The sequence below is a fragment of the Typha angustifolia genome, chromosome 1 (assembly GCF_048772165.1).
Source record: "Typha angustifolia cultivar Huaian chromosome 1, ASM4877216v1, whole genome shotgun sequence".
Classification (NCBI taxonomy): Eukaryota; Viridiplantae; Streptophyta; class Magnoliopsida; order Poales; family Typhaceae; genus Typha; species Typha angustifolia.
The window spans coordinates 9,303,764-9,315,784 of record NC_133239.1 but is presented as its reverse complement, the minus strand read 5'-3'; the positions used below and the strand labels follow the sequence as shown (position 1 = coordinate 9,315,784).

Sequence of the window (12,021 nt, the reverse complement as noted above, 5' to 3'; positions counted from 1 at the left end):
ATAAGAAGTTTGTTATTTATATACCATACTAACATTTCTCAAATATCCAATATGGTACTAAACTTACTTTTCTTTATTTTCCATTGCCATGATACCTATTTTAGAGCCAATTTTCATTCACTTCTCTTCATAAATTTGACTAAGTGAATATTTGACAATAAAATACACTTTGAGCTAAATTAATTTCACCATTAAACTATCATTAATAATGTGTGGGCCCCACTTAAAACTTAACTCAAAGTTAATAAAATTTTATATCAAATACATGAAATTACTAACATACAGTGGGTGTTTAGTTACAAGAAAAATTTGGGTTTAAAGGTGCCAACCATGCCACGAGTAATCACGCTATGAGTACGAGTAGGAGAAGATTGAACCAATGTAGAGAGAGAAGATAAAGGTGGAATGTTAATTTGGGGGAATAGATTGAGCAAGTCTTCCTATTAAGTTTGGGGGATTGCCTGCTCAGAATAAGTCCTTAATTTGTGCAAACATTTTGAAGCGGTGGTCGTCATCATCATCATCATATGTCATTCATGATGATAGTGTTCTCACTACATACTTGGATATTCAATGTGCCTTCATGGATTTATACAAGAAGCTTTTGTGTAAAGAGTTGGGGTTGACCCAACCCATATCAGTGGCTAGAGCTTCCTTCCGTTAATTTTTATTGCTACGATGAACTGTTTGGGTAATTCATTGTTACAGAGATGAAAATATATTTTATAGTCTGTGCCAACTAGTAAATCCCCCGGCTCTAATGGTTTTCACACTGGTTTTTATAAAAATATTAGGATATTGTAGGCCCTAATCTTATTAATATTTTATTCAGTTATAATCCTCTTCTACTTTTCTGAATCCTTGGGGACACACCTATATCTCATTAATTACTAAAAAGACTAATCTAATTAAGGTTGTGAATTTGACCTATTTCTCTATGTAACGGTAACAATTGTATCCTAGCTAAAGATGTTAGCTGATAAAATAATGCCTCTTTTGCCTCAGTTGATTAATTCTGAGCAAATTGTATTTGTCGCCGGCAGACATATTTATGATAATATAGCTCTTGCTCACGAGGTTACTAATTATATTAATATTGATTTAGAAACAGCCCACCACGGAGTTAATTGGGAGGCTGCTATATTTGTGGATTAGATCCTAATATATTTTCTGTTAGAAATATTAATATTTCTATAGTGTTATTTTAAAATAAATAATTTTGTGAATAAATATTTTGATTAGACACCTTTTCATAATTATAACTATTTGTTAGTTATTTAACTTCCATAACTACTTTTTAGTTATCTAATTACTTTTTAGTTATATAACTACCATAACTAATTTTTAGTTATATAACTACCATAACTATTTTTTAGTTATATAACTACTCGCATCTTTTAGTTAGTGTCCTTTCATTTTCTATAAATAGAAGATGGTGTTGTTGTTTTGGTGTAATTTTTTCAGATCTAAGTGCTTGCTTTGTTACAATTAACTCTAGTTCAGATCAAGGTTCAATTTTGCGAGTTGCACCTTGATACGTGACGGTCTTGTATCCCGAGAACAAATTGCCTTCGTAATTTTCAGTCGCAACAAGTGGACGGCAAATTTGTTCAAGAGATAGATTTACCTTCGCCTGACCGTTGCAAGTGCCTAGCCATTTGATTTTCATTAATCTCCACTTTTAATTTCCTCCTACAATTCTTGAACAAATTTTTTCGTCTAAGTGATTTCAAATGGCTGCTTCAAATGCTGCACTTTCATCTATGTTGCCGCATGACAAACTTGATCGCTTTGATGGAAATAACTATAAGCGATGGAAGGAGAAAATTGAGTTTGTCCTTACGGTGATGAAGACTCGTTATGTAATAGAAAAGGAGTGTCCAGTCTTGACCGAGAAGTCTACTGTAGAAGAAAAGACTGCAAAGCAAAAATGGGATGAGGACAATGTTTTGTGCCGTGGTACTATTCTTGGGTCCCTCACTAACCATTTATTTGATATGTACTCTCATATGAAGACCGCGAAGGAGATTTGGATAGCCTTGGAGAATAAGTACAAAACAGAAGATTCTGGTAACAAAAGCTATCTTATCTCTAATTACTTTGATTTTAAAATGGTTGACAATAAGCCTATTCTTTCTCAAGTCCATGATTTACAGCTTATTGTACAACAAATGCTTTCTGAAGGTATTTCTGTAGAGGAGAAACTTCAAGTTGGTGCTATCATCGCTAAATTACCTCCAAGTTGGAAAGACTACCGCAAGTCTCTTAAGAGAAAGGGTGATAATTTCACTCTTGAGGCTCTTCAACGACAACTCAGAATTGAGGAAGAGTCAAGACTTCGAGATAATGCCGAGGAAACCACAAAAATGACAAAAGTTGCCCATGTTGTTGAAATAGACAACAAGAAAGGGAAGAAATCCCGATTAGATAATCCTTCTAGTGAAAAGAAGAATGGCAACAAAAAGAATATAATATGTCACTACTGTAAGAAGAAGGGACACTACAAAAATGAGTGTCGCATTCTTAAGAAAAAGCAACAGCAATCCAACAAAGTTGAAGAAAATCTTATTACTGTTATATCCGAGGCAAATTTGGTAGTATCTAAAACTGATTGGTAGGTGGATACAGGCGCGACTCGTCATATTTGTGGAGAGAGAAATCTTTTCAAGAAATATGAACTTGTAAATGACGATGTTTCGCTTTATATGGGTAACTCTTCCTCTACTAAAGTAATTGGAAAGGGTTCAGTGGAACTGAAGTTCACATCGGGAAAAACTCTTACTCTTCTTGATGTATACCATGCTCCCGAGATTCGAAAGAATCTAGTTTCAGGTGGTTTGCTTTCTAAGCATAGTTATAAGCTTGTGTTTGAATCGGACAAATTTGTATTAACTAAGAAAAGCTTATTTGTCGGCAAAGGATATGCCGAAGATTGTATGTTTAAACTAAATTTAATAAAGAATGATGCTTCTGTTTATTTTGTTGACTCTTTGTCTTTGTGGCATGCTAGATTAGGTCATGTGAATTTTGATTCAGTTAAAAGAATGGTTAAATTGGATTTATTTCCTTCAAATTTACAAAATGATAGAAGTAAATGTGAAACTTGTGTTAAAACCAAGTTAACTAGAAAACCATTTCATAGTGTAAATAGAGTTTCTACAACTCTACTTGAATTGATACACTCTGATGTTTGTGACTTGAATCATAAACTCACGAGAGGTGGTAAAAGATATTTTATTACCTTCATTGATGACCTTTCTAAGTTTACATATGTTTATTTATTAAGGACAAAAGATGAAGCACTTAGTAAGTTTAAATTATACAAATCTGAAGTTGAGAATCTCCTTGGTGGTAAAATAAAAATGCTTAGAAGTGATAGGGGAGGTGAATACTTTAACAATGATTTTGATGCATTTTATAAAAATAATGGTATAGTACATCAAAGAACTGCTCCATATACACCACAACAAAATGGTGTGGCTGAAAGGAAAAATAGAACTCTATTGGATATGGTTAATGCAATGCTTGACCATTCTTGTCTTCCGGACAATCTTTGGGGTGAAGCAATCCTAACGGCTGCACACATTCTTAATAGAATACCTTCTAAAAGGAATGTATCTCCTTATGAGTTATGGTTTAATCGAAAACCTAACTTAGGATATTTAAAATTGTGAGGGTGTCTAGCTTATGTTAGATTATCCGATATGAAAAGATCGAAGTTGGGGCCAAGAACTTCTAAATGTGCTTTTATTGGTTATGCATCTAATAGCAAAGCATATCGTTTTCTAGAGATAAATACAAACGTTGTGATTGAATCTAGGGATGCCGAATTCTTTGAGGATAAAACCTTTAAAGAATCTAAATCTCTAGAATTTGATTTTAATAATCAAAGAAAATCTCTAGATCATGATTCTTCTGAAAATTCTTTTGAAGATGTGGAAATTAGAAAATCCAAAAGAATTAGAAAAGAATCGAATTTTGGTCCAGATTTTGTGACTTACCTTGTGGAAGGGACTTCAAATTCTATTTTGAATGAATTTTGTTTTTGTCTTAATATGGAGAGTGATCCATCTAGCTTTGATGAAGCAATGAAATCAAGAGATGCCATTTTTTGGAAGGAAGCTATCAATGATGAAATGGAGTCTATTTTGTCTAATAATACTTGGACTTTGGTAGACTTACCTTCAGGATCTAAACCTATTGGATGTAAATGGATATTTAAGCGAAAGCTTAAATCTGATGGATCTATTGATAAGTTAAGGCTAGATTGGTAGCCAAAGGGTTTAGACAATTTAAAGGCATTGATTATTTTGATACCTATGCCCCCGTGGCTAGGATATCTTCGATTAGAATATTGATTTCATTAGCATCAATATATAACTTCAAAATCCATCAAATGGATGTGAAAACAGCATTTTTGAATGGTTATTTGGATGAAGAAGTTTATATGGATCAACCAGAAGGTTTCATTTTACAAGGCCAAGAAAATAAAGTATGCAAATTGGTTAGATCATTATATGGTCTAAAACAAGCTCCTAAGCAATGGCATGAGAGATTTGACAATGTTTTGCTTTCTAATGGATTCCGGTCAAATGAGGCGGACAAATGCATCTATTATAAGATGATTGATAATGACATTGTGATCATATGCTTATACGTGGATGATATGCTTATTTTTAGCAAGAGTGACTTATGTATTAATATGACTAAAAATTTCTTATCATCTCACTTTGATATGAAAGATTTGGGTATTGCAAATACTATTCTTGGTATGAAAATATACAGAATCGGAAACTCTCTTGCATTGTCACAAAGTCATTATGTTGAGAAAATTCTAAAGAAATTTTCTCATTTGTTTAATAAAGTTTCAAGAGTTCCTTATAATCCAAATTTGAAGCTTGATATTGATAAAAATCGATGTGTATCACAACTTGAATACTCAAGGGTTATTGGAAGTTTGATGTATGCAATGCATTGCACACGTCCAGATATTGCTTTTGCCGTAGGCAAATTGAGTCGATACACTAGTTATCCTAATTTTGAACATTGGAAAGCAATATCTATTGTATTAGGATATTTGGAAGGAACTAAATCGTTTGCACTATACTATGGAGGAAATCCATCTGTTATTGAAGAATTTAGTGATGCAAACTGGAACTGTGTAAATGATGGTTCTAAATCTACGAGTGGGTGGATTTTCACTCTTGGTGGTGCTGCTATTTCTTGGGGATCCAAAAAGCAGACTTGTATAACTCATTCTACTATGGAGTCTGAGTTAGTGGCTTTGGGAGCAGCAGGCAAAGAGGCTGAGTGGTTAAAAGATTTTTTAATTGATTTGCCAATATGGCCAAATCCTATGCCTCATATTTCAATTCATTGTGATAGTCAAGCCACTTTGTCACGGGTATATAGCAAATCATATAATGGAAAGTCGAGACATATACGTCTTAGACATAATTCTGTGAGACAGCTATTAGAAGATGAAGTAATCACCGTGGATTACATTCGATCGTGCACAAATTTAGCGGATCCTTTGACTAAAGGCCTTAACAAGGATCTAATTAGAAAAACATCTTGTGAGATGGGTCTTAGACCAGTTGAATAATATCACCAAAAGATGGCAACCCTACCTAAACCATGGATTTTCATGCTCTAGGTTCAAAGGGAAAAATAAATCTGGAGGGTGATGATATAGCACACTATTTGGACCTACTCAGAAATTATTTGGTAAGTGCTATGTTCCTGTAATGAACATGTGAGGTTGAGTTAAACTCTTAATGGGTTCGTATAATAGGTGTATTTAATCTACATGAGCACCTAGAAGAACTCTACCTATGTGAGTGCGAAGTCAGGCCGCTTATGTCGGAGTTTGGTCAACTCCTAGCACACTCATGAAGTCGGGATCAGCGTATGGCCATTAATGCGCGGCTGGGAAGAACATTGAGATTCTGATAAAGATATGTGTGAATTCTCCGGTTGTGTCGTAAAGTTTGTTAATTCAAGGACTTTATGTCTATTAACATTCTGATATAACTTTGAGAATTTTATACTACGTGAAAATTCAAACCATACGGTATTTTCACTTATGTATCAATATCTTTGTGTAACAGCAAGCATATTTGAAATCAAAGTTATTGTTATTTATTTTAAAATAAGTGGGGGATTGTTAGAAATATTAATATTTCTATAGTGTTATTTTAAAATAAATAATTTTGTGAATAAATATTTTGATTAGACACCTTTTCATAATTATAACTATTTGTTAGTTATTTAACTTCCATAACTACTTTTTAGTTATCTAATTACTTTTTAGTTATATAACTACCATAACTAATTTTTGTTATATAACTACCATAACTATTTTTTAGTTATATAACTACTCGCATCTTTTAGTTAGTGTCCTTTCATTTTCTATAAATAGAAGATGGTGTTGTTGTTTTGGTGTAATTTTTTCAGATCTAAGTGCTTGCTTTGTTACAATTAACTCTAGTTCAGATCAAGGTTCAATTTTGCGAGTTGCACCTTGATACGTGACGGTCTTGTATCCCGAGAATAAATTACCTTCGTAATTTCCAGTCGCAACAAGTGGACGGCAAATTTGTTCAAGAGATAGATTTACCTTCGCCTGACCGTTGCAAGTGCCTAGCCATTTGATTTTCATTAATCTCCACTTTTAATTTCCTCCTACATTTTCTCTATCATTTGGAACAAAAGGAAGAAGGAAAGTAATACGGAAAGAGATAATGCTTTTTATTTGTTGAATGAAAAGCACGTAGATAAGTTTTATTTTACAAAGATAAGTAGCACAGACAAACAGGGATTACAAATATTCAAAGAACATATTAAAGAATCATCGATTTACGCTACGCCAACTCACTAGATGGAGTAACCTTATGCCTAGAATTGAGCTTGAATCCGGTCGATTACGTTCTTGCCAACCTGAAAGGCCTTGGCAAGAATATCATCAAAGATGAGCGGCGTCGACCCAAAGACTGCACCTGCAACAGTAATCACGCCAGGGTTCTGCCTGCTCAGAGCAACGATGGCCACGGCATTGCAGGTACCATAGTTGTACTGGAAATGAATGAGACCTTGGGGGAAGAGGAAGACATCGCCCTTGTTAAGGACCTTGGAGAAGAGCTCGTTCTCTTGGTTTGCCTGGTTCGAGGTGACAAAGCCAACGTAAAGCGAGCCTTCTAGAACCGTGAGGAGGGTTGAGACCATAGGGAGCAAAGTCTACTGGAGCAATAGAGATGCCCAATGTGTTCAGAGACCTCCAAGTTGGTTGATGTTAACTGCCGTGACATTAGACCCAACTTTGTTCCTCGTATTGCCAAGCTTGTCGAGACCGGAGAAGAAGAAATCTTCGGCCATGGCGTTCTTAGGATCCTTGCAAGTAAAACCATTCACAAACACTTGCCACATCTTGTCTGCGATGAAGAAGTCCTGCAGCTGGCTACGATCAGACGCAAGTGTTTGAGAAGAGGCCAAAACCAAGAGAGCAAGGAGGAAGATGGAATATCTTTCTCTAGCTAATTGAGAACAAGCAAGTATATGTTTATTGCTGCTAATCGAGTTGACGGTGGAATAAGCTGGGGAGGATTGAGTTATAAGGTGGTTGTTTGACTTAGGCTTAATAATTTTACTTGGGTCTGAAATGGTCTTGCTAAAAGGTTGGTCCATGTATTAATTGGCTTAGATTAAGTCCTTTTTAAAGTGTGTGTGAACATTTAAGTGACAGAATGTTTGAAGTGGTCATCATAATCATCATACTTGATATTTTGGACGAATTTTATGCATATATGTTTTAATATTGCATACTTATTAGATGGGAAAAATTTCAACTAACACCCTTTATTTTAGTGGTTTTGTGATTAATTACTATCTGTCTTTGAACTATTTGTAATTTCACCTTTTCTTTTGGCCTATATATCTAGCACACCCTTAGTTAACTTAATCAATCTATAACGGAATGGTATGATATTTTGTTAGGGCATTAAGTTTACCTTTTATAATATCAAAAGTACACTTATCTTTATTCTTTATATATATTTTCCATTAATTTCTAAAATATCATTTTCTAGAGTACCACTCTAGAAAATTATAAACAGTTAGATTATAAGTAAATCAAAGAGACGAGTCTGAGTCACCAAATTACTAAAGCATAGGGTGTTATTTAAAAATTTCTCTATCACTTGCTGACTTGCTGACTTGCACGTAGACCTGACCAACCCCGGAAGCCCGCTCATTTGGCCCGCCCATTTTGCTACAGTGAAAACCAACGAAAACTTTGTGCATTGTACCGTTTGACAATACTTTTAGACACCTCTCCTATTATGGATTAGCCCGACATGTACAGTACTATCTTTATCGTTTAATTTTTTTTTAATATATTACTTTTTTAAAAAAGAGGGAAGGTGAGCAATATTTTTAAAAAATGCTAACGGTAAAAAAATATTCTAAAAATAGCTAAAAAATTCTAAAAATTAGTCAAATAAGACCTCCATTTTTTACCATTTTACCCTTTTAACAGAAATAAACAACTAGTTTATAGGAGCCCGGCCCAGCCCAGCCCGGCCAGCCCAATCTCTCATGGGCTGACGGGTAACAGGCTACACTATTCTATCCCAGTTCGAACTCAGCCCAGCTAGTCCTGCTCACAAATGGGCTAGTGAACACAGTGGCTAGCCCGATTAGTTCGATAGGCCCGACCCGAACCCAACTCGGCCCGTCCGATGATTACGTCTACTTGCAACTATAGTTATCAGAACCGGATCGGACTAGATAGTTAGACTAATGAACCGACTACCAAACCGATTCAGTTTTGTGATCGGGCCGGATAAATAATCAACCAGGTAAAAACTAACAAACCCAGCGATTAAACTAATGACCTATGGAATTCGGCTGTTTTTTGACGAATCGACTGGGTCAAGTATTTTTGCAAAATTACCCGATCATTCTTAATATTTTATTATTTTATTCTATATCCAAATGGTATTTTAGTCCTTTAATTTTGAAAATATTTAGTTGATAACATATTTGTGTTATTGAATTAGTTTTTTCTGTCGGTGTATATATACCCTTAAAAAGGTACTTATTTGCTTATGTGTTAATCTAAAGCTCATATTTACATGTATATTGTTCAAAATACATAGTTTTTGTATGTATATATTTTAAAATCCTTAGTATTTCTCTTAGCTAATTATATCTTATCTTTTTTTATTAAATAACTTGATTTGAAAAGTAATAACGAGAGTATCTATATAAATAACATATATTTTGAGAGATATACATACAGTTATACTATTTTTATAAATATATTTTTATTTTTAAAATTATGTAGAACTATCTATATATTATTTAAATATTTTTTAAAAAAACTAGCAATCCGACCTCTGATGGGTTACTATCCGGTTCGGTTCTGATAACTATGCTTGCAACTGCAGTTGAAATATCTTAATGGAACTCTAATGTTAACTTATTTGCTTCACATTGGGCCTTGGCTGCTAAATTTGAATATCAAAGAATGGCTTACATCACATAGACTAGAGTTTGGAAGTCCCATTGGTTGAGTTTGGATCAACAAAGACTCTTGTTTTAGATTCATATTTCAAATTTTCTCAGGATATTCCTTAAATCCAGCGTTCACATATGGATACGGAGTCTTAGAAATATTTCAACCCATATTCCACAATACTCAAATATATAATCAGATTGGCTCAGATTTCATCTTTAAATTGATCCCTTTTCATCCCTACACTTATCCCATGTCCCCTAAGAGCAAGCATCTCCAATGCTCCAAATATGGAGTAAAAAATATAGCAAGAGTCCAGTACACTCCATCGAGATTTTTAAAATAAGACTAATATTCAATAGTTTTAGAAGTAATTTTAAATTACTAATTTTTTAATTAAACGTATCGAAATTATATTATATGAAATAAATATCAAAATAAGCATTACATGTCATTAACTAAAAATATTAAAATTACATTACATAAAATAAGCAGAAATTAATATTCATAATATAAACAATAGATGTTTAATAGTCTAGTAAGTCATTTTAAGCTTTGAAATTTACTGATTGAAACAGAGGCATGGGAATGAATGAATATAATTAACGTAATTTTTATTTGATGTAATTCATATTTGATATATTTCATATCTGATGTATTTTAATATTTAATATTTATATTGAAAAATAATGTTGAGTAATTATATTTTAGGACAAATAATTTATTAGACTTATTTTTATAAATAATAAAAATTTTAAAATTTAAGTTAATTTAAAAATAATTTAATATTAGACTCATTTTAAAGGTCTCTATAAGACCTTTCCAATAGTATAATTTTTATTAAAAACCGATTAGTAAAACTAATTATATAATCAATTTAACTAACTAAATTACTTAATAAAGGATACAGATAGAATTAAAATTATTAAATACAATAATTATTAGGTAAATTTTGTATTTTTAAAAAGCAAAAAAGACAAATAGAGCCAAGTTCCATTTTTTTGGTCGGGCTCCTAATGTTGCTAGCTCCAAATTTGGAGCTAGCATTGGAGTCCGATTGGAGCTCCATCGGACTCCAAATTAGCCCGGTTGGAGTTGCTCTAATAAGTGGGACTTTTGCTAGGTTTAATTAAGTTATTTACTTATTCTATGTAAACTATCAATACATAAGAATGTACTCAATGATATTATTGTTAATATATGAGATTTTCGCAAAGTGTAGAAGTATAAAGTATGAGAAGGTATTGTGTGTTAATTTATTATTATTAGAGAATAATTTCAAAATTTTAAGAATTGACTTCCCATGACAGCATCTCCAATTGGGCTCTGAACCTCTACATTTGGAGCCCAGTTAAGCTTTAATTGGGCTTTAAATTTGGAGTCCGATGTAGTGGGGCTCCAAATCTGAAGCCTAACCAATGGATTTGAAGCCCAGCTCTAAATCACTGCTCAATATTTTAAAATTCTAATTTTATCTTAATTTAAAAAATTAAATTTCGCTTGTGTCATTTATTTAATATTCTAATTGTCTACATTAAGTATATAATTAGTTTCACATTATAATAAAAATAGTATTGTTCGAAATGTCCCGATAAGATATTTAAAATAAGTCTAATATTAAATTATTTTTGAGTTATTTAAAATTATACAATTAATATTTTTTCTTATTTTTTATTTAAAATCAGAGTGTCCCAAAATTATTCTGATTATAACTCAAAATTATCTTCCAATGTAATACATCAAACATAAATTATGTTAAATAATTTTAATGCATTAACGAATGATATATAATACTTAGTTCAATACTTATTTTGTGTAATATAATTTTAATTATTTTAATTAAAAAATTAGTAACTTAAAATTACTTTTCAAACTATTGAATATTAGTCTTATTTAAAAAATCTCGATGAAAGTTTTCTAAACATATATTTTTTATTAAAAAATAATAAGATTAAAAGAATCTATTAATCGATTTAAAATATAATATATAAATATATATATTATATTAATTGATTAATATAGAGTCCGTAGAGTGCACCAAGGTCTTGACTTTATGTTTAGAGCCCAAAAGCTTCAAATATAGAGCCTCCTATTGAAGATGCTTATGTGAGTGTTTGCATATTGAAAAGTGGAAAAAATATAACTCATTTTTAAAAACTTTTTTACTTTCAATATTTGGTTAAAAAAAATTAAAAAAGTGATTTTTATATAATAAAAAATCTTAGGATTTTTTTTTGACTTTTTTCTTAAAAACAGAGAGTTACTTTACTGAAGCTAGTCACTTTATTAAATTTTACTTCCAGAAATCAAACACATCTTAATTATTAGATATTATAAATATATATTCTTCATAAATAGTTCTATCAATGCTCCTCCAAGTCATTAAGATATAGTAATGACATTAATTATTATATTAAATTATTGAGCTCATCCTAGCTAGAAACAAAGACTTACAATGTGACATAACATTAGACCATTGTAATTGTAAATTTATGATGATATAGAAT

General features: G+C 32.0%; 1 protein-coding gene and 1 pseudogene across 1 annotated transcript; one reads left to right on the top strand and one right to left on the bottom strand.

Annotated features, from left to right (window-relative positions):
- The first annotated feature begins 1,733 nt into the window (after window positions 1-1,733).
- Window positions 1,734-2,618, top strand: LOC140767357 (uncharacterized). The gene has a single exon (XM_073107229.1). The coding sequence runs from the start codon at window positions 1,734-1,736 to the stop codon at window positions 2,616-2,618; it is 885 nt and encodes a 294-aa protein (XP_072963330.1).
- A 4,279-nt stretch (window positions 2,619-6,897) lies between these two features.
- Window positions 6,898-7,683, bottom strand: LOC140767338 (putative germin-like protein 2-1; annotated as a pseudogene).
- Window positions 7,684-12,021: the final 4,338 nt, after the last annotated feature.

Coding starts and splice junctions, on each gene's coding strand:
- LOC140767357 (XM_073107229.1), top strand. CDS start 1,734: ATGGCTGCTTCAAATGCTGCACTTTCATCTATGTTGCCGCATGACAAA.